General features: G+C 34.3%; 1 protein-coding gene across 2 annotated transcripts in view; it reads left to right on the top strand.

Annotated features, from left to right (window-relative positions):
* LOC106667950 (ribosomal protein S6 kinase alpha-5-like) overlaps positions 1 to 24,735 on the top strand; it is a 262,137-nt gene that overhangs the window by 192,828 nt on the left and 44,574 nt on the right. For both annotated transcript variants that reach the window (XM_014396276.2, XM_014396275.2), the window contains exon 4: positions 6,825 to 6,940. In XM_014396276.2, coding sequence (XP_014251762.1) covers positions 6,825 to 6,940 — 116 coding nt within the window. The remainder of the gene's footprint in view (positions 1 to 6,824; positions 6,941 to 24,735) is intronic.

Below are 24,735 nucleotides of genomic sequence, written 5' to 3'. Positions count from 1 at the left end.
AAACTAAAGTTTGAAAAAGCCTAGATGTAGTTCAGTTGACGTCTTTGGTTCTTTAAAAAAAGTTATTATCACGATTTTAACACAAAATTCAACCAAAAATTATAGCGTCTGATAGACCAAAACAGCAAGGATAGGGTAACCAAAACAATTGGAAAGAAGCAAGTTGCTGGTTTTATATGGTAGCTAGTGTTTATCCAGAGGTGTAAACGTGTTGATCATAAACGCCTCGTCCACTATTGTGTCAAGTATGCAATGGGATCAAGGGCAGGTTGGTGTCTGTTCAAAGAGTGAAGGTATCTCGAAGATAGGGAGCGAAGGAGTAGGGCAAGCTGTTTATGTTAGTCACAACAGGTCAGAAAACAGCCTCGCGTCTGGAATGAGTCAACCACTGACGAAACCTGAATAATCTTGTACCATCATCGGGGTCATACATGTCAGGAATTCCTTCTCATTCTGACTGATATTATTCAATTTTCTGCCTCCGTTGTCTTTCTTTTTTTCCCCACTTTCTTTACCGTCGTATTTTTGAATTGAAATGAAGGTAGATGGAAAGCGTGACCCAAATAAGGACCATTGAAAGCAGGAAGGACTGCCACAGCGGCGATTCGACCATCGCTTTCAGATGCTTAATTACATCATTAAAATCTTATAAACTAGAAAAAGGCCGAATGAAAGCTGACAAAGATAAAGCATGGCTTGACAAAAATTGATGGCACAGGCTTCGTCGAATTCAGGACCCAGTTACTCATTCCTTTCTCACTAACAATTTCATCCTTGATTGGAAACTCTTGCCAAAAAAGCTTATTCACTTAATTTAAATTAATCTTAAAAGATAAGTGTAATAAATAATTATTAATTTTATTATTGAGATTTTCATATTTCATTAATATGCTGTATTTAAAGCTTCATTTTAGCTTTTGAAACTTGTGAATTTTTAAATTGTTGAACATATTTTGAACTTTTGTTTGTTCCGTGAATCCAAAGTGAGGTGTCTAAATGAGCACACTAGCAAAGATAAAATGGTCTCTCCGTGTAAATAATTTAAATGTATATTGAGCTTTGCTCTCTCTCTCTCTCTGCTGCTGGATCGCTTTTACAAATATTAACTTTAGTGTTAGGAGAGGCCCTGGGGATATAAGTTCACTTTAAACGAGAAATTTTGTCATGGAATTACCAAGTTTATTTACTTTTCAGAGCAGCCATTTTAATTTTCTAAGTCGGACAAGGACGGTGCGCCGAAAAAGGGAAAAATATTTTGTATACAAAAAAATAAACTGGAATTTGTTATCAGCTTTTACTTTTTTTAGTCACGTTCTGATACACAAACAGGTATTTCAAAAAAACCCTGATTGTTATATTGTTTCTTTTCCACTAATAAACAAAGACATTTGGGTTGATTAAAATTGAATGGGTTGCCTTATGTGACATGTATTTGAATAATGTAGATTTTAATTTGTAGGTAAGAAATGGAAACGAAGGACGATACTTGTATAATAATTCATTCCGTTTTGATCGTATAGTAGGCAGAACAATCCTCAAACTCAAAAATGGAAGGCTCAAGGATTTGGGTGTGATGAGGGTGAAATCTGCATTTATACCTTTTAGCGTTTTGCCTTTTTTCCATCTCCTTTTCACCGCAACGGTAAACAGCGGAGAGTAGGGACGAAATAAAACATTAAAAACAAAATAAAAACTGACTCATCTGCAGCATTTATTAAGCTTCATGAATATAAAACGGATCGAAAAGTATGCCAGAAAATGGACAGTCATAATCCTGTGGACTTGGAGGAACAAACTTTTATTAAGTTTGAAGAGTTGTGATTCAATTTTTTCCTTCTCGCCTTTTCCCTCGTTTTAAACCTTTCAATGCACATACGCGTGGAAAGTTTCGGTTGTCCATTATGCATGCAGACTGTTAATTCGTCCCGTTTTAATGGTATAAATGACCCGTTTTTCCCCGCCCTTAATCCGACGAGAAGCGCCAAAATGTAGTGATTTAAGGGGCCGGGAGGAAGACGTTTTCAGGAAATGTAATTCAAATTTTCTTCTTTATCAGAGAACAGACTCGGAACACAATGGGTAGCGATGCCAGTGGCTTGTGAAAAAGTCACGGCCCATTGTTATCTAAATTGAAAATGAGCTAAATATAATTCTGTGAAAAGTGTAAACTAGGCATATGTTGCGCATCGCAATAGACAGGTTAATTTGGTTAGGCGACATACAAAGTTGGACTGATAAAACAAAATTATCTAAAAACCGAATGCATATGAAACACAGATCCATTGTCAAATAAAATTAATCGAAACACTAAATAAACTAAAGAATATATCGGATTAATTGATAAAAATAACATGATAAAAATAGAAAAAATATTAGAAATTTATTGAATTTTATGATTTAATTAACTATTCAGAAATCGTGAGATGCGGTCTGGTGTGTTGTAGGTTTCAGAAAAACATTTTCTTTATCGTGCCAACGTTTCGATCTTTATTTAGATCATCTTCAGGCACTCTCAACACGACACGCAAGAATGGCACAATTACACAGAAGACAAACACTTTGAGCCCTGAAGATGATCTCACTAAAGATCGAAACGTTGGCACGAAAAAAAAAATGTTTTTCTGAAACCTACATCACACCAGACCGCATCTCACGATTTCTGAATAATTATCGATTAACGATCAGTAATCACCGCACAGATTTAATTAACTTCATACCATTTTGGGGTTTTTACTCTTTTACGTACATTCAAACAAATTTGACTATATTATCGTATACATTTGCTTATCATAACACAGTATATACTGCATACATGATTTCGTGGCTAACTGTAAATATTTCAAAAAGGTTAACTTTAATAATAATTAGGGGCTTACAATATTCCTTACAAACTTACAAGCTTCAGTTATAGTTGACACATATTTTCTCGTTTTACTCTACATACTCCATAATACCTACGTGGTCAACTTAATATTTCAAAGTGATCTTTATTATATTGCACTTGAGTATCTTTACACATTACCTAGAAACTTGTGTGGTTAAAATATATTTTGAGTTACTTTATGTATGCGTAAGTAACTTTATATTTTATTCACCCAGGCATCGTCTACGAACTTAAGCGATTCCCACCCACTCCTTATTGACTTAGGCTTGAATCTTATTTAACTGACCGCTGCTTCAGAGTGAGCTGCGCAAACGAGTACTAAAAGACAATAATAATACAGGCATTCTTGGTCCCTTGCTATATACCATTCATACTACTGACTTTCCTACATATCCCATTTATGCGGATGATACACCCATTTTGTCTTCTAACCTGATTTCTAGGTGGTAGTAATGTTTACGTACACCCCATAACAAGGACATACCGACTTTCACTCAAGACAGATACTTAGAACTTAGACAGCAGACTGACATCCCCACTAACTTAACAAAAGACTTAGATGACTACGAAGACTTTTAAGACCTACATTTTTCTAGACCGTAAACCTAATAAACTCAGTACAAGGCATTACTTGATCCTCATTGGACATAAAGGGTGGAACTGTGCAGTTCCGCCAAGACTTCCATTATCCAGCAATCCTTCCAATCAATTGCCCTCGGATGAATTGGTAAAGCGCCTTACTACGGCACAAATAGTATCCACAACGTTCCTCAACATTTGTCAAAGAACCGATCCGATCCCGCTTATAAAAGTTCCAAACCATGCTTTCGATCTATCCCAAGAACTTTACACACTGTCCCATGTCGACAACCCTCATTCTTGCCTTAAACGACAATGTCCCGGAGACCTCCTGGCCACTGTGTTGTAACCGGAAGAAAAAAAAAATTATCCACACATTTGAAACATGTTTTAACGTGTATAGGCTACAAGTTATTTATTTGTTTAAATTAAAAAAATATGTGTTTCTTGGTGACCTGTTGTTTCATAATTTGTTGAAGTCATGAGGATTGGTCAAGAATGAAGTAGTTTAGAAAAACACTTTTTTTCATTTTTTTGCCGACGTTTGGACAAAAATTTTCAAAAATTTCGTACTCAATATCATCACAAGAATAGCACCACACTTTATGCGATTATGAAGTTCTTGGTTCAAGATTTATATTTACATCTTAAATTGTATTTGTTTCAATCAACATATGTTTTGGTTTTACCCAGGTTCTGAAGATGACCCGAATAAAGTTCGAAACGTTGGCCAAAAAAATTAAAAAGGCGTTTTTCTAAATTATCTTATTCTTGACCGCTCCTCAAGATTTCAACAAATGTAAAAAAAATGTTACTCGGTTAATAATTTTCTAAAACGTTACGCGCTTAACATCACATATTTTTAGGAGTTTAATTCGATTTTTTCAAAACTATATTATTTTCTTACGTTACAAATATTGTACATTTCAACATTTGTATATTTTGACAAGGTTTTCATCAATTTTCTGATTCACTTAACTTGATTTATTTCGAAGAACTTTTCTCTTTTTTATTCAAATATTAAACTATGTATTTCAAGCAGCTTTCTGTTCAGTTGTTTTGCGTGTTTAGCTTAAAATAATCCATACAAACGCGTTTGCTTAGTCTTCGTATTTATCAAATACATATTATAACTTTACTTATATTTATTCACGTGTTTTATTGTTATATATAAGAAGTTTTCTTAGATATTCGTGTATTATGTTTAGATATGTATATTTTAAAAAATCTCCTCAAAGTTATTGTTACAACAAATAAATAAAACACCATTGCTATATTCTTTTGTACTATTTAATTAGGCAATACTTTTAAAAATAATAATAAAATAAATAAATAATTTAAAAATATAAAATGATAAATCGTTTCGCGCTATGAATTATCCGCCGCTTGTCCAGAAAGCCGTTTGAGTAATTAGAATATTTACTGCTTTTATATCGTCTCTGGTTTTAGAGTGAACATAATTTAGGAAAAAATTAAAGTTAAGGGATTTTATTGCCCAAATGAATGTGCCAAGAGATGTTTATACGCGCAGGCAATGACAGTTTTCCGCCGCATCCCATCCAATTTGGGTTAGTGGGACAAGTCCGGCCCTCCATGCAATATGCAGTTAAACATCTCGTGTCCCGGAGCAAACACGGTTCGAAACTCGCCGTCGGCTCGTTTTGTTTCTTTTTCAATTTACTCAACGCGAAGTTGAAGATTTCCAGTCCGTAAACAAGAACCTACGGTGATCCCTAAACTGTCCAGCTTTAAAAACATTCCCGCAAACTTTTACAACTTCGCTCCCTCGCTCAAACTTAAAAGGGTGCTCACTTTGACCTATTCAGACCTTTTTTTGCCACATCCTTCCAAACTTTGTTTCATATCGTTCAACATAGGATAACTGGATAAATGGCCGGTTGAAAATGTAATAAATTCAAAAAGCTTAATTTACTCTCAAATAACAGTTAACAAATTAAACAAATACTTTCTTAAATTGTACTACAAACGCAAGAATTTTTAAGCTGAGACATTTTCATTATTTTTATAGTAAGTCAAATAATAACAATAGCTAAAAAAATAATGTCAAATTGTGTTTGCTATTGATTCTTACTGAATAATGAAACCTTCTTTTTCTTAGTTATCCCGTTCATTATATTCCATCATGGATAATTATTATTTTGTCATTTATTTGACGTTTTGTAAGTATTCATAGGTTGTTTTTATAAATACAGTACAAAATGTATTGTCATCTTGTGTGCCAGGAGGCAACGAACCTTCTAGTTGACCACTTGCTTAAAGTTACTTATTGTTTTCTTACTTATTTTAGTAATAATTTAGTACTACTTTTTAATGTTTCCGTAAGGGAATATTAACTTTTTTACATTTGCATGTCTATGGCGTAAAAGTAACTTATAAATTCACTATTTTCGTGGTCCGCTTGACCAATTAATACTTTACAATTAATTAAGGTTTTTAGTTGAGATGAAAAATGGCAAAAGGAGGGGTTGAGATAAAAAAGTCAATGTCACGAGCGGGATTCGAACCCACGACCTTCGGCTAAATCCGCCGCTGCTCTACCACTTGAGCTATCGTGACTTCGATCCGCTCGACACCAACTTCCCATCTCAACCCCACCTTTTGAATTTTCCCTCCTTTTTGCCATTTTTCAAATGTCGTGTAATCTATTCGATTCTCGGCGACAAATGAAATGGCCACGGAGAGATTTATTGAAGATATACTTCATTTTGCTTATTAAATCCATTAAACTTCCCACGTCAACCCACCTTTTGAATTTCCTTTTTTTCTTGAGTCGCTCAAGAGGTAGAGCAGCGCCGTATTTAGCCGGAGGTCGTGGGTTCGAATCCCGCTCGTGATACTGACTCTTTTATCTTAACCAATACCTTACATAAAGATTAATTAATTGAAAGAGATTATTTGGTCAATCGGACCACGCAATATTATGGACTTATAAATACCTTTGAAATAGGCCAAATAAATAAGATATACCCTTTGATATACAGAACTAACAATATACCAACCACTGTCAATTCTATTCTATGTTTTATTTGCATCCTGTAAGTCAAAAAATCGGAAATACTCTACTTCCCATGTTATTGAGTCGTAAACAATAGTCCTGTAATAGACAGTGTACTATTATGAGATGGTGAAAGCGTTAAACAATCGTGGTTGAGCGCAATTTTTTAAAGCGAGGCCCCGCATTACAGGAGGGAAATATAAGGAAATTTTCTTCGGGTGGTAAATTGCCGTATCCTGTCCCAGTCCTGTCAGAGTATCTACCTGTCGTTTTGTATGTTTTACGACCGTGCCTTGGATCTTTTTGTAACTTGGACGATTTTAAGGATTTTCTCTTTTCTTTCAGATTACGTGAGCGGTGGTGAACTGTTTACTCATCTCTACCAGAGAGAGCACTTCACGGAAAGCCAAGTGAGGATATACATAGGCGAAATTATCCTCGCTCTGGAACACCTGCACAAAGTAAGATATGTTTTTACTTTTTAATCCTCAGTGCTTGTGATATCAGTTAGATTAAAAATATTCTTTTTTCATCTCAAAAGGCGAAACAGCATAATTAAAAACTTATACATTTTCACTTTGACCCAATTTGGAACAATTTTAATTAATAAATCCAACTGTCTAAATTTAAACAATTGATTTGAAAAGCCGAATGGAAATCCGATTGAAACAGTACAATTATGTTAATTGCGAACAGATCACTGTCTGTTATAATTAGCCGTTAATTAAAGTAAATCGCGTTGGATAAAAAGACTTTTACTTGTATTTATGTTGCAAAAAGAGAATATAAAACTGTTTTTCGTTATGATTTATTTTTATGATTTGTTCGTTATTTATACATTATAGATTTAAATATAACGAATTTCAAGTACATTAAAAATCTGTTAAGATATAGAGGTATTGAGGGGAAAAGTTGGATTATAAATTGTTACAACATGCATTCAATGAAAATTGATAATCGTTTAAAAATTTTACCCGTGGTTTGACTTTTTATTACTAATTTTTTCTCTCATAAAGCTTTTGAAAGCTTTTAGTCGTGTCGATTGTTTGAAAATTTAAGCCTTCGAACTTTAAAAGCTTTCAATTTTTGAAAGTCGACGTATATCCGTTAACTTCCAGTCTTGTTTGTTGCTTTTTTACAGTTTATCCCACTATCTTTCACACTCACTCTCTCACTATCTTTCTCTCACTCTCTCTCTCTCTCTCTCTCTCTCTCTCTCTCTCTCTCTCTCTCTCTCTCACACACACACACACACACACACACACACACACCACACCACACCACACCACACTCTCCCTTTCTCCCTCCATATCACTCTTTCTCTCACACACACCACACTCTCCTTTCTCCCTCCCTATCACTTTTCTCTCACACACCACACTCTCCCTTTCTCCCTCCGTATCACTCTTTCTCTCACACACACCACACTCTCCCTATCTCCCTCCCAATCGTGAGATTTTCTCTTGAAGTATGCATGGTGATGGGCCAGCAGTTTGGGTTGCGTAAACCCTACATACATATTTTTTTTTTTCTCTAACAAATGAAAAAAAAATTTTTTCCATAAAATCCTACTGTTCTGACCAAAATTTTCCATAGCAAGGGCCTAAATGTTTATAGTTTATATAGTGGTAATAATCTTCGCCTTACTCTCTCTCTCTATGACTATTTCTTCTTTTTATTTTTCATCCTGTCTCTCTCTCACACTCTCTCTCTTTCTCTCACTCTCTCTCTCTCTAACCCTTTCTCTCTCTAACCCTTTCTCTCTCGCTCTATCTCTCTCTCTTTTTCCCTCTCTCCCTTTCTCTCTCTCTCTCCCCCTTTCTCTCTTCTCTCTCTCTCTCTCTTTTCTCTCTCTCTCTCTCTTCTCTCTCTCTCTCTCCCTCTCTTTCCCTTTTTATTTTTTTAATTCTTTGGAAATAAGAATTACCAAATACTAAAATATAAATAAAACATGAATCTCCTNTCTCTATCTATCTATCTATCTATCTCTATCTCGCTCTCACACACACACCTCCCCCCATCTCTCACCCCCCATACACACACCTATCTCGCTCTCACACACACACCTCCCCCCATCTCTCACCCCCCATACACACACTCTACCGCTCTCTATCATACACCCTCCCCCCTCACTCAATCTCTCTCTCTCTCTTTATCTGCCCTATCTACCAACCTTCATTTTATATACCTACTTTCGCTTTGATGCTATATGCTAAACACTTTTTTGCATGTTTTATGATATTGTTTAAATAGTTTTGAAAAAAAACTATATATACCAACAACAAAACATAAAAATTATAACGATTGCAAATAATAATTAAAAATCAAACAAAAAACAGAGTGTCCACTTTTTTTGCCTCCCAGTGTATATTTTTCGATATATTTACCTTTTAATATTTTCACTCTCTTATATTCACTTCTGTTTCGGTCTTTCTTACATGCTTCTTTCTTTTTCCCTTTCTCTCTTTGTATCATTCCCTATTCTCCCTATCCGTTCTGTGCTTTTTTCTATTTCTCTTTGTCTGCCAGTCAATTTCTTTTCTCTATGTATTTCTAAATCCATCTCACTTTTGTCCTCTCCTCCAGTACGTTCCTCCCCCCAAAAATTTTACATCACGAATGGGCAGGTTTGATGTTTAGTGGTTTAAGTTTTGTGCGGCCTACGAGTAGGTTAACCTAATGTCCCTCTTGTTTTAAATATAGGATGTTTCCCTCTAATTTATCGATTACGAAAATAAACTTTCTTCATAACTGTTAACCATTCGAATTCATACCGGCGCCTGGCGTCGGAATAACATTCCTGTCATACCGCAGTCGGCGTCACCTAGCGGCTCCGAGATTGGAAAAAGGGTGCAAGAACAGGCTGCTTCCGGGTGAATGGTTGCTTTTTTGAGCAGGTACCAAAACGGGGGGCCCACGCGTCCCCACTTCGTACGATGGGTACGAAAGGAGAACCAGTTCCACTCACCGTCTGTCCTAAATACCCTTTCCGTTCCCAAAGTGTTATTGGATTATCCTTCTTGTCATATTTCATGCCTTTTGATGTATTTTTCTTTTTGAAGTGTTTCTGAGAGGCGGTTCGGCAAAGGAAAAAGTCCGTTTCCAGGCCGACGCTTTCATTGTGAGGATGCGTGCTTATAGACAATGGATAAAGGATATGGCCATTATTTTCAGTTGTCAAAAGTTAGATTCAGGAAAGATGGCGAAACTCTTTAGATTAAACTTGCACCGAGAATAGGCGGAAATAACAGGCAAAAAAAAGCTTGTGTAAAATTTGACCCTTTCCTAATTGCACTGATCAGCGCACCATTCCTCGTGTGTCATTCCACAAAGTTCAATGACACATTTATTCCTAGAATATCGGAATCAGGCCGTTTCATCACGTGCTCTTTTTAAAAATAAATCCAATATGCGTGCTTTATCTGAAAAAGAAGTAAGACCATTATCTCGAGAGTTAAATTCTTAGCTCGTGTAGTAAATACACTTTGCTAAAAGTTTAAACCGCCGGAATATTTTATGATTATGATGATTGCCCTGATAACTGATAAATAAATAATGGTATGTCACTATAGAAATCCCTGTTTGTAATTTATACCAAGCCTTTTAACTGTACAAAACTCACTTTTGTTTAAATGATATAATACTTTAAATATTTTTGGTTTAATTGATTTTTATCTCTATGTTTCATACACGTTCTATGGTTTGAAAATCCAACCGGACAAGAATTTTTTTTTCAAGAATTAAAAAAAAATGTGATCCACTTGTCCAAGGCAGAACCAACCTCCCAAGGCTTTCCTATTTATTTCCAGTGTGCTGTAATTGTTAGTTACAGAGTATCCATATAGTGTAAAATAAGAATTGGTTTTCTATTGAGTCCTTGAAATTCGGGGTGCCGTTTTTAAAAATAAATCCAATATGCGCGATTTATCAGAAAAAGAAGTAAGACAATTATCTCGAGTGTTAAATTCTTGGCTCGTGTAGTAATCCACTTTGCTAAAACTTTAAACCGCCGGAATATTTTGTGATTATGATGATTGATAACTGATACATAAAGAATGGTATGTCGCTATAGAAATCCCTATTTTTAACGTATACCAAAGCCTTTTAAATGTACAAAACTCACTTTTATTGAAATGATATGATAATACTACGATTTGAAAAATCCGACAGGTCAATTTCAAGAACATTTTTTTAAAGTGATTTTGATCCACTTGTCCAAGGCATAACCGACCTCGCACGACTTTCATTTTAATTTTCACTGTGCTCTTAGTTACGAAGTATTCAAAATAGTGTAGAATACGAATAGGGTTTCTAACAAGCCTTGAAATTCAGAGGTGAATTAAGCCGCATTGTTTTTTTTTTTCATTCTCTACGTTTTTTAAGCCATAATTAATCGTATAGTTGGGCGAGAGTAGCTGTTGTTCTACTGAGAAGATTAGGAAAGGAATTACCTTTCTTGGCTAACCAAGACAAAATTCTTTGTTAAAACAACAACAATAATAATTAACGATCAGACCGTTGAGCAAGATGGACGGGAAAATGAAAACAACGTCGATTCTTTTCGTAAACCAGGTTAAAAATAATTTACAACAACGGAATTTAAACAAATTTCATATCGAGAATCTGGACATAGTGAAAGATTCTGCCATGAAAATCTATTTAAGAGCCTTAGTTCATATTTCAGTGAAAAGAAGATTATAAAATTCTTTGTGGTGTCAACTAAACAACAGCAAGGACGACAACAAAAACAATTCATTAGTTGTATTAATTAAAAAATAATTAATGCTTTATTTGAAACGGTTATTTTTCTTAATAAGAAACCTTCAAAAAATTTGATTTGATTGCTTATTTGGAAGTGAAGGCTTTTAAAACCAGCACGGTCTTTTGAGAACTAGTGGCCGTGATAATACCGGTTCCTGAGGACTTGAGAATTGGCTAATCGGTCACCATTGATTGTCAGCGAGGAAAGATATCAGTTTAAATTATAATGAAATTGTGTACTCGGTCCGGCCGGTTCACGTCCCACTTATCCTATATGAATGAGACCCTAAGAGAAATACTTTCCAATTAGCAGTTGCCGTTTTCATGCTGCTTTCTCTTTCCTAGCCGGTGTAGAAAGAATTTGATTTCGAGTGAAGGGAAGAGTTAGATAATACGTCCTTGGGGTACGAGGTCAGTCCGGAGTAGGAGGTGCACTTGAAAAAAGATCTGGGATCCTAGATGATAGCGAATGTGCATCCTGACGAGGGATGCAACGGCATCAAGGTTGAGGATAACCGCCGGCCTGAGTCAAAAACCCCTTGGATAGCCTTAAAAAAATCGCTGTTTTTTTTTTTATGTAGATATATTTTCGACTGATACCAGCACATGTTATGCAATCTTCAAGGATTTTCATGTGTATATTTAGAATGGCGATGCTCTTAATAATCTATTTTAGCGTCACGACAACGCTGTGACTTTGGCAGACTTTCTTTCGTGTTTTTTTAATATAGCCGTTGTCAAAGTTCTATTTAATCAACAATTTATCTCGATTAAGAAAAAAAACCGTTTTATCAAATAAGGTTTACGATATTTCTAAAAAAAACTGTTTAAATCATTATTTTTAGGCTTGCTTTGAAAGGCTATTTAAAAGAAAAGAAAGCCAAAGGTATTGATTGAGTTTCATTAAATTTTAAACCATTATATTTAGTGGTCTGATTGACCAAATTACTTCTTTCAATTAATTAATCTTTTTATGCAAGGTTTTGGTTGAAATGAAAAAGCAGTGTCACGAGCGGGATTCGAACCCACGACCTTCGGCTCAATACCCCGCTGCTCTAACCACTTGAGCTAACGTGACTTCATTAAATTTTAATATCAATAAACAAGCACGTCAATTTTATGTCACTTCTATGTTCAATACTTTTTGTTGGACACAGTGATCTATTTGTGACAACAGTTTTTGTATTGACAACTTCAAAAATTTCACATCTTAGTTATTCCCATTTTAAGAATTGTCCTTCAATGATGAATAATCATGAATATGTCAAATCTTTTGAAGAGTATATTATTTTACTGATTTATCATGTAAAGCACCGATGAAAAATTACATCAATGTATCAGGGTTTTTTAAATAATTATTATTATTGTAACTTCAATATTTTCATATTTTTGAAACAAAAGGGTATCGAATTGGCCTTCCAGTTTTGACGATAAATTTTGATTGTTTTGAAGAGAATTGAATTTATCTTTAATACAACCCTCACTAAATCTGTCACATATGCTTAATTGTATAATAGCAAATATTAAAAATCTTGTTTTGGTGATTTTCTGATTGGGTGAATTTTTCCTATTTTTCATTGCTCTAGTCAGTATTGAGCATTGACCTTTAGTAGTGAACAGTTTTGTAGACAAATGTTAAATGCTTTTCTTGTCTTTTTAATTTTTTAAAATAAGCGATTGGCTATGTATTATCATGATGATTACTCAAGCAAATATTAATAAAAAATCGCGACGTCACATCAGTACGTTAGATTAAACCTGGCTTTATTTCCCTTTTTATAGTACAACGTAATAAAAATGCAATTTTCTCTTATTATGCAAGGTAATAAGTCGATTTATCAGTTATCGTGCTCATTACTCAAGACATTAGTGATGAAAAATGCGTCAGGTTGACCATTTTTACGATTTTCACTTCTGTACTCGATTGAGAATTGACCTTCAATGGTGAAATGTTGTGAAAGCGTATTGAACGTTTTGAATGAAATATAATTTTTCTCTCAATTTGCAATTTATTATAGATTTCAATTATCATGCTAAGGACTCAAGTCAATATTGATGAGTAATCACATCAATCCTTCAGGTTCATCGTTAGTGCGTCTTATAAGTACCCTCTTTTACTTCTATACTCAATAATTGAAAATTGACCTTCAGTTATGTACTAATATAAAGACATGTATTGACCGTTTTGAGTACAAAACAATTTTATTCAATATTACACTCACTAGATATATAAATTATCATACTAATCGGTGGTTTTTATTCTTCTTTTTATTCCCTCCTGTGAATTTTTTATTGCGCCCTTAAAAAACCGCCCAATAAGCTCTCAGTTTTTATTAATAACTTCATATCTTTTATACCCTGCGCAATGCAATTTTGACTATTGACCTCTAATGACTAACGGCTCACAAAGCCACCACTGGGGTGGTTAATGGAGGTACATTTGGCTTACCCCGTCTCGAATTCATTTTTCATCCTCGGTCACTAATCTTCTTACAATTCTTAGAAAAAGAATGTTATCTGGGCGGTATTAAAACAAATCACTCACAGAAATGAATTGCTGTCCAAGTTCACTTCATTAAAAGAAAACTTCTCATGTTCTCTTTTTACGAACAATAAATACAAACTGGATAATTTAATATATTTTCTGTGAAAAATTCTCAAAACTTGGCACTCTCCTCATCATTAGCGCTCCCGGTTTTCCGGCCTCTATGCATTTTTCTTTAGGATAAAACTGTATCAAACAGCAAAATAATTTTTACTTTTGCTAGTTCTGTTTTCAGTAAGAAACACTTCCAACTGGATAAAATTCTCAACAAAAATCTTTAGATTAGAACCTAATTTTTTAATAAGATTAATGTAAAGTTTCTAACGTCGGATAATTTTTAAAAGGTATATTTTGTTAATAAATAATGTTATTATACACTGATGGACAAAATTGTCGCACCCCCTTAAATTTTAATGTATTTAGGTTTATTCATATTTGGTATACGAAAAGTAGGTTTGGTTGTGAAAATAAGACGTTTAAAATGAAAATGTTTCTTACCTAATTTAAAAAAAAATTAAGTAAAGAAAAAAAAAACAGAAAATTCAAAACCAAATAAAAATATTTAAAAACTTTACGAATCGAATCTCGTCCGTTAAAAGCCTTTGCATTCTTTGGAAAATATTTCTCATAAAACCGAAGTAATTTTTTCTCATTCTTCAAGAACAGCCGTTTTCCGAATCTTCTAGTGCGTCGTACCTGAGTTTCGCCGACGTACTCGTTGCTTAAGTTGGTCCCAAATATTGGTTCAAATCTGGACTTCGAGCTGGTCCCACCAAGAATATAATTTCAGGTAGCCATTCACAATACGTGCTCTATGTATGGGGTCTGGCATTATCATGAACCTCTCACCGATGTGGGGCCAAATGGCACTACATATTCTTCGATTATGTCTTATAAGTACCTCAGTGAAGTTAGAGATCTTTCTCGCACAACGACCAATTGGGTGCGGGCATCCAAGGAAAGCTACCCAATAACTTCACTGACCCACCATGGAATGACAACTGAGGAACCGTACAGCTTGTCTCCTGAGCATCTCTTTTTGAAATTACGCCCATCTGAAGATTTGAGGCAAACTCGTATTTCACTTCAGAGAACATGTCCCCAATCTTCCGATGACCAAATTACATGTTTCTATGCGATCTGAAACATGGCTATTTTCTGAGCAGTGGTAAAAAGAGATCCACGAGTCCGGTACCGGGCCCTGAGGTTATTTTCATTTAGCCTTGTTCTTACGGTCATGGAGGAAATCGAAACATTTCACTCTTGTCTTATCAATTTTCTCATCTAATTTCCCTTAATGCTGCGGTTTCGTAGACCTTGACGACTGCTGAATCTATCTCTCTCTAGTCTGTAGATCTAGTGACCCTGTCCTGGCCTTCAAGTGTGAAGCACTGTTTCTCTAAAGTGCCGAAGAACCCTTCCTATTATATCATACTCAGTTGCTTAAGTTGGTCCCGAGTATTGGTTCAACATCACCCAATAACATCACTGACCAACCATGGAAAGACACCTGAGGAACCGTTCAGCTTGTCTCCTAAGCATCTCTTTTTGAAATTTCGCCCAAATCAAGATTTGAGGCAAACTCGTATCTCACTTCAGAGAACTTGTCCCCAATCTTCCAATATCCAAATTACATGTTCCTATGTTCCTGAAAAAGCCTTACTGAACCCATTGAAAAAGGTGTAAAAGTATCAAAGAAAAAAATGAAATCAACGAAGGAAAAAGATTAACTGAAAGTTGGTCAATCGGACCACGAAATAAAATTTAGTTAACTGAAAGTAAACTTTAGGTGTAACAGAATGGGATAATGCATAATAATAATGCTTTTTTTGTGAAAATGGGATTAATTAAGACATAAGTGAACTAACGAATTAAACAAAGCATTATTTAATCTTTATTTTGACTCCTGTAGCTTCTAATTGTCTGTAACTAATGTAGAAAGATAATGGATTTAATTTTAAAGTAAATAAATTGAGTGGTACTTTAAATTTATTCATCAGTGTAGTTTTGTAAATAATCATTACTCTTATAGTTGTTGTTTTAATCGAAAATTTACTAACTTTTATAATATTAATAATAATAATAATAATATTATTATTATTATGTTAATTATTAATATTATAATATTATATGTGTGTTCTTCACGACTTCAACAAATTATAATATTAATTTGCTATGTAAAATCAACTGGAAAAATTTTCATTAGTAGAAGCACCTTAGAAAAATTTACACGATATTACTTTTTCGCACGTATTGCTAGCCTTTATTTTTTGAAATAATAATCTAAAAGTAAAATAATTTAGTTTGATGAAGGATGTTGTATTTTTATATCGTATAGCAATTGGTTTTATATATAAATAATTTTATTACATTAAAAACTTTATTACAGACTATACAGATTTTTTAAACTCACTTTATATTTCTTATTTTGTTATTTATTTTTATTATTAATCTTTCTTCTTTAACAACCCTTCAACAACGGTTTATTCTTTTCCATGATCAATTTCTGCATCTTTGAAAAAAGTAATTAAAAAAGCATTTGCAAATTGATATTAAATGGAGTACGTTTTCTGAAATTTTGCTGGTCTCTAGGTTTGGAAATAGTAGTTTAGAATTACCTTAGTAAGTTTTTCAACTTAGAAAAAAATAAATATTTTTCAGCTTATTTCACTAACGTTTACAAGATTAATATTGATCACATCTTATCGCAGATTTAACGGAGTTTTCAATGGTCTCAACGGATTTGTCCAAAACCTTTTGGTTTTGGAGTTATTATTGTTTATTTGAAGCAAGGTCGTGAAATTTTAAAAAATCGGGAAAAAATGAAATAACTCGAAACTCTTGACATTCGGACCATAGTTAATTAGGACTTTTTGGTATTTTAAATGTAGAATCTACTGGCAAAGTTTGTAACACAAAGTAGCCGAACACCCTGAATAAACACACACACAAATATCATATATATATGTCGGTTGGTTATCAACCTTCAACGTTGTGGTCAATTATTGACTTTTTTTCTAACCGGGTATCAAGAAATTATATTAAATGAGCCGTAAACATCACCAGTCTTTCAGTGGGGTGTCTTTTGTCAATTTTTTAAAAAGAGAAGAAGGTAAAAAAAAGAAAAAATTGCCAAGTTTGAATACGCTGCGAGGCATAAAAGAATGGATAAACGATCCTTGGGAGTTTTAAAACCGGGGGCTAATTCGTTTTGCTTTTGAAACGTCCTTGCGGTCATAAATTTCCAAAACGAACTTGATTAATCGGCGTTCGTCGTTTACAATTTGATCCACTGCAATTTTTTTCAATAAAACCAATTTACTTTTATTACCTTATCGGATTTTAGCGTACAACTTACAAGGTAAAAGCCTTTTTTGTTTTGTTTTTTATGTTCAAGATTTAATCGCGTTTTAGAACGCTAATGACCTTATTTAGGTAGAAATTATATTTGATAAAAGGTGAAAATTGTTTAGAAGGAAAACCGCTAAAAAATTAAAAAATAACATTGTGTCTCGGGCAGAATTTAATGAATTGAAAATTATGGTTAAATATTTTACTCGTTTAGTGTGGAACGAGGGCAATTTGCGGCCTGACAAGTGAAAAATAGGAATCTTTAAGAAACACGCGAAAGAGCTTGCTTCCATTAAGATGATTACCTTTATATATGATTGGGATCATATATTGTGAGCGGGTAAAAAAAACAAAAAACGGTTTCATACGTGTTATTAACAGGAGAACCGAGATGAAATTCATCAAGGGGTTTATTGCGTTTTTACTTTGTGTAAGTTAATAAGTAAAAATTAAAGCTAAAAATCGTTGAGACCGCGATTGTAATTTTTTAATTGATGAGAAAGACGTTGAAGGCCTTCATTTTACCTTCGGACAAGGCCAATTGAGAGATTTTCTTTAGTTTCTCGGCCGAAGGTTAAAAGTTTATTTTGATTTCAATATTTCCAGAGGTTTATTTGTTTAATTTTACTATTTACCATCTGGCTGTATTATAAAAGATGATTAGGCTTACGAAGTACAAAGGTTCTTGTGAAGTTAAACACAATGTTATAAAATTCTTTTTAGCATCGATTTTCGTTTTGATTTAATAAATTTCCAATGATTGGTTGTATATAATTTGTTAGTTTTGAAGATTGCTGACTCCCTACCGGGTGTAAAATCCATATGGAATTTTATAAACAATTCAACTCCCTTTCTAAGAACTAAGTATGCCAGGCAATCCACTAAGCCCCTAAGTTCTGAACTTTGAAACCGGCCGGGTAAAAGATTGCCGTTTAAATCCGATTCCTTAGGGTTTCTGTGAAATAAACGGCTAAAAATTGATTTGTTGAAAACTAAAAAGAGACGGAACACGCTACAGTCGATTTAAAAGTTGCTTGAACAACCCCATGTATTCAGAAGGTGGTTGTAACTTGGAAATGTTGATATTTACCGAAACTTGGATCGGTTTTGTAAGGAAATTCGCATCGTTTAGAAAGTTAAAAAGGAGCCTTGTTTGATACTTGCAAGGATGAGACGGGAGGAGGAAATCGAGGAACACTTTCGTAATAGTCCTTGATTCGGGGGGATTGAGACCTAGTTGTGCCGAACCGTGACCCAAAAAGATCTGAACAGTACGGTTTCGGCTCGTGATACCTCTGTTTGCAATGCCTTTTTGAACTTAGCGTTGTGTGTGTTGATATTTTAAAAACGGCTCGTTGCCGATCCGAAAATATCGCTAAAAGGGCAACGGAAAGGGAATTACTTCATTTCTCCCGAGACAATGGACTATTTGAGGCCTCGACCTACATTTTTAAAAACCTATTTCTTACATGTGTTAATAACGAACGCATGGTGAATGTAATCTGGCCGAGGCGCTGATAGTCAGCTGCAAACTATAATTTAAAATATTTATATGAAATATGTTGACTTGTAGACAACGAAAGCAACTACTCAATAAAACATAGTTTGTTAAACGTTCAGTGAGAATTTACAAAATGTAGAAACCTATAGGCTTCTTCAGTTGTGAATAACCTAAAAATAAACAGAAACATAGAAAGAAGACAAAACACAATAGTCTAGTTGGCATTCACACTATCTCAGAATATTAGTTATTCCTCTTAACAACTGTGGAAGGAGCACTTCCATTCACGCTAATAAATTACGTTCGAACACCGCTTCCTTTACATTACCACTAGACTACTCGACATTCCTTAGGCAATTACCATTGGGGATACGCCCCTCCATCCACGCTAATAAATCACACACCAGACTCCATTCACCCTACCCCAAATTATTCGATATTCCTCGGGGTATTTCCCTTAGTAATTATTACCCAATTAACAGCAAATTAAGGAAGCGACTAATTTTTTATAACCTTAATATTAGCAATTATTTAACTTTATTCATTACAGATCGTTTAGAGGAATGGAACTAAGTAATTTATATTATCTCTCCATAAAGTTAACGCAATTTATGACTAAATTTGGTCGTTACCGATCTTTTTGGGCTGGCAGTACTCGCTGAGTTGGTCTGTCAGACGTTTCGGCTTTTCGTCTTGTTCACTGTTGCACATGTGTTATTTTTGCATATAGTTATTATTAGTTAATCATTGATTTTACAAAAATAACCCAGTCGGGGGGCGTTGACACAGCGCTCATCACTGTGAGGTGAAGGTCCCGGGTTCGAATCCAGCGGCCCTGTATTCGAACCCGACATACTTGCAAATGGGCTTTTCAAAAACACCGGCACCCTGAGGGTTTATATGACTTCTGCTGTTGCGAACCCTCGAAAAAAAATTTAAAAAATAACCCAGACCTAACGCTAAAAATCGCGAAATTCTGAAACGCGCCTGGCAGGTCAAAATGATCGGCATAGGGCAAATTTCACGTTCATCACCTCGAAGACAATTTGGAGAAATCTCTCAATTTATGTTATTAAAATAAAGATAATTTGGATACTTTCTTTTCTGAATCTGGAGTTGTGCCTCTGAAAGAAGATCATTTTCCTTTGCCTACTATTTACAATTTTTACTCCTCGGTTACAATAGTATTACATTTACCAGGCTCTCCTGGGATGATTATTCATTGATGACGGTGTAAAAGAACAAGTTTACATAAATTAATTGCGAAAGAACACATATCCATACGTATACACACAAAAAAAAGGCTGGTTTTCAAACAATTTTGCTCAAACGAAAATGCACGTTTAACGCAAAAAAACTACACAAAACACAATAATAGAACCTATCTCTGATTGAATTGTAGGGTGTTTATATAATATAATTATTCTAAGCGGAAAGTTACAGCATCGGATTTTATTAGAATCTGGACTTTCACTAATTGCATCTGCTTTTCCTGTATCTCACTTATCTTTTTTTGGACGGAGGGTTTAACATTTTCCTTAACAAGAGTAGAAGGAAAATCAGGATGATCGTTAAAACTGTGAAGCAGATCGAGAAACGCCTGTTAAGTATTCTTAGCAAAAACGTTCGGTCAAATTGTGAGATTTTTCCTCCTTGGGGTTTGCGGTGTAACGAACCTGTATTTTTATCTTTCCCTCATTATCCGTCTGGTTTATATGCAGGGCACCGACACTAACTGACCGCTAAACCTGATTAAACTGAAATTACACAGACCGACAATTGAAGATGACGAAACGCATCTTACAGACCAAAACAGTGAAGATTGGCAAACCAAAATGATCGAAGTACACGTTAAAATGCTTTGATATATCTCAATTGACCTATTTACTGTTTATAACAATTCAGCCAAATTTTAAAGCGTAAAACACGATAAAACCGTCGCCAGAATGACGCAAATAGAATTCATACATATTAGTGAATAATAAAACCTATTGATTATTTGGAGAACGTGAGACACATACATAAATACTATACACAATAAAACCTATTGTTAAATATAAAAAAATCACTATTGCCAACCATTACTCATTAGGCATTCATTATTGTTTAACAATCAGATATAAAAATGATCATATAAGGACTGTTAGTTAATACTTGCCGGGAAAATCTTTCTCTAAAAGAATTTGAAAATTGGGTGTTTTTCTTTGTATCTTAAGCGGGAAAGAACATCTTGATGGGATATGTTGGAGGTTAGAAGAAGTGTGTAAATCACTGCCGGTTCCGAGACGGGACCTGCAGCTGATACTAAACACCTGCGCATCACAACTCTAGCCGTAGAGTTTCCTTTTGTCCCAAACTCACAAGGCGCCCATTCCCGTCCTTTTAACAATGGTGTTCAGTTTAAAACATATTTTCCCGAATATCACCTGGCCCGGGCGGACCCTGGCTCCTGGGAGTACCTTTTTCGCGAGGATTTCGTTCAATTATTTCCAAACCGGGGCGCCGCCTGAATTAATAAAGCGGCCTGGGTTTCACGCTCAAAATACCCACCTTGTCGGAAAGTATAAAATATATAGACGATCAAATATAAACGAATAAATAAATAAATTATATAAATAAAGAAACGTATTGAGTTTAAATTGGAGTTAAACTTACCATAATAAATAAAAAACAAACAAAATAGCAATTGGTATAATGTGGTCTACCCTAAAACCACCGGACTTTGTAGACATTACAGTATTAAATAATTTTTTTTTTCGTTTAAATTAAACGTTAAAAAACAATTGCAACCAAAAACTTTGTATACTCTGTGCTCTATTTTGAATATCTTAATTCTTTCTTACTGGTAATAATTTTATAAATTGTATTTTACTTAAACATTTTTCCTAAAAAAGAAGAACGCATAAAATTTGTATAGAACAAATTTATAAAAAATGGCATATACAATTTCTCGACTATTTTGTTTCTTGATCCACATATTAAGATCTTCTAGTTGAAGAATTGTCGGAGGAGTTTTTAAAATGTTATTTTAAATAAATACATGCACGCACGCACGCACACACACACACACACACACACACACACACACACACACACACACACACACACACATACGATGAACAGGTGGCTAGATAGATGAACAGACGGATAGAAAGGTTGGATAAAAGATGGGGAGATGGAAAGCTAAGAAAGAGAAAGAGAGAGAGTGAGAGAGAGAGAGAGAGTTTGTGAAAGAAAGCAATTAAGAAGAAAAAAGTGAGTAAGAGGGAAATTAAGAAAGAAAGAAAAATAATGAGCGAAAAAGAAAGAATAAGAGAATGTAAAAGAAAGAAAGAAATTAAAAAAGAAAGAAAAAATATGTATTAAAATATCAAGAGAACGAGAGAGAGAGTGAGAGAGAAAATAAACAGAAAGAGAAAGAGAGATGAAGAAAAAAATAAATGCGAAATAGAGTGAGAGAAAAAGAAGTAAATATTGAAAAAGAAAAAGTGAGAGAGAAAGAATGAAATTTAAAAGAATAACACAGAATGATAAAAAGAGAGTGAGAGAAATAAATAAAATAAAGAGAAAGACACAGAGGCCACTGTACGATCACTCTCACACACATACACACAGACACTCACACACACACACACACACACACACACACACACACACACACACACACACACACAAACAAACAAAAAGACAAATTGTAAATACACTACTATTATAAAATTGGATTATTTAAGAATAATTTTCGAAGCATGTGGAAAACAAAGTATGTATGTTTTTATTATTTTTGATTATGAACTGGTAGTTTGGAAAGTATCACACACACACAAACATTTATGGAATATGTGAGAAAGTGAGAGAGTGATCAGCAAACAGTAGGTTAGCGTTAATAATTTTTTTTAAACAACTAAATTCAAATCTGTTTGATTATCCAATTATATTATATTCCATCATTTGTAATGTTTAGGTGTTTAATAATAAAATCTGGGATCAGAGATAAACTAATAAATTCATCTAAATCTAAATCATTCATTGTTCATATTTAACAAATTGCAAAGCTTTCAAACAAACAAAGCTTTCAGTTTAAGAATTATGGCCTTTTAATTTATCTTAAAAAATGTTATTTGTTTAAATGCTGCTATATCTCGCCAGGGGGTCATCGACATACTTACAGGGCGATAATTTTACCCCAATCTCAAATCATAACTCACATATAACATATGACCCAACGGTCTTTGGGATTTGCTTGTTGTTTAGCGAAAGTGCTACGCTGTTTGAAGGTGAAAGGACTTTCTATTCTGACCAGTTATTATCGCAGAACGGGTGCCGTTCCAGTCATTTTGCCCTTCTTCCCATCCGCAGTACACGGCGGGGTGGTTAAAACTTTTTATGGCGCTTTCGAAGCCGACGGACGTTGTGAATTATTTCTATCCCTTTGGAGAAATATTTGTCAGATGCTAGTTAGTAACTCCTAACAGTCATCGGCGCACCGAACTTGTCATTAAGTTTGATGTTTCACCGTGATATTATAAATAATTAATTGTAGGAGGATAAAAAAGTAAGAATAATAAAAATAATACTTTAATAAAACATAGTAATTTGTCTATTTTTAATCAACTTCGTATGTGATTTTGGATCATTCAATTAAATGCGCAGGCATGTTACTGGTCACGTACTCGGATTTAATAAGTTCGTTGCGGTACTGTTTTTTGGTCTTAAATAATCTAAATTCCACCTTGAAAACGGATGTAATTTTTTCTATGGCTAACTATTAAAAAACTTTTTTCAACTAGGATCAAAAATAGAAATGAAATAATAATTATTCATTTTATTTATATAACCCATAAGTTATTGCTGAATCCTTTTTTATATTTTGTTCATTCTTTCATTTTAGTATAATAAAACGATTCTGCAATTATTAGCTATCTCTTTTTTTCTTTCTCTCCCGCGCTGTTCTCTCTCTCTCTCTCTCTCTCTCTCTCTCTCTCTCTCTCTCTCTCTCTTTCTCTCTCTCTCTTTCTCTCTTTCTCTCTCTCTCTTTCTCTTTCTCTTTCTTTTCGCTTCTCTCACTCTCCTTGTCACTTATGTTTATAATGTTAAACCCTTACAAATGTCTATCGTTAGTTTTTTCTCCTGATAGAAGTTAGGTTTGTCATTATTTAAAGATTACTTTTTATTTTGAATGTGTTAATCCTCTGTAAACAAGTATGTATATAGTTTGTAACAGATAATTAATTTGTTCAACTTTTTTGTGTATAGTATATTCAGTAGAGTATATAAAATCCTGTTTTTAATGTAATTGTAATTTCACTGTAGGGCGCTGACACACGGAGCGGTTTTGACCGAAGCGTTTACCGCTTCGGTTTTTCTACGTTGTGACACACGGAGCGGTTTTGACCGAAGCGTTTACCGCTTCGGTTTTGCTAAACTACTTTTAATTTTTCATACTATAATTTAAAAGGCACAGAGCTGGGATTTGAACGAGGTCCCCTTCCTCCTCCAGATAATATTCAAAACAAAATCTTTATTAAACTAGTTACTACCATGTATCACCGACAGTCATACGCATACTTTGTACCCGTAAAGCTGTAGAAATCATTTAATTATAAGGTGATGTACTTTCAAGTAGTTGTAAAGTTAAAAGAGGCCCTGGAGGAAGGTGAGTTCGTTTTAAAAACGGTTGTGTTACTGTACAGCACCGTACAATCTGTAAATACTTAGATTTTCCCCCCCATTTTTAGTGGTGGTTAAGTATCAATATGTAAAGCTTAGGCGTCAGGAAGTTGAGAATTAGCTAAAATTCTATTATTTATTAATCTTATTGAACTGGCATTGGCCCATTCCCCATGGAGTTCCCATGGATGAAGAGATACTTCTGGTGTCTCTGTTGTACTATCGTTGGAAGAAGAGAATGGAGAAAAAACACAGGAGAATGTGGGTTCATCCAATTGTCGAGAAGAGAAGCGAAAGAGGGCATTTTAAGAATTTGTTTTCAGAGATGAGGAAACACCCTGAAGAATGTTTTAACTTTACCAGGATGTAAATGGGCAGTTTTGACGAGTTACATAGTAAAATAAAATGCCGCATTACAAATTTTTTTCTCC

This window comes from Cimex lectularius, unplaced genomic scaffold, assembly GCF_000648675.2.
Source record: "Cimex lectularius strain Harlan isolate CLEC.00 unplaced genomic scaffold, Clec_2.1 scaffold232, whole genome shotgun sequence".
NCBI lineage: Eukaryota > Metazoa > Arthropoda > Insecta > Hemiptera > Cimicidae > Cimex > Cimex lectularius.
This window is presented reverse-complemented; position numbering and strand designations above follow the sequence as displayed.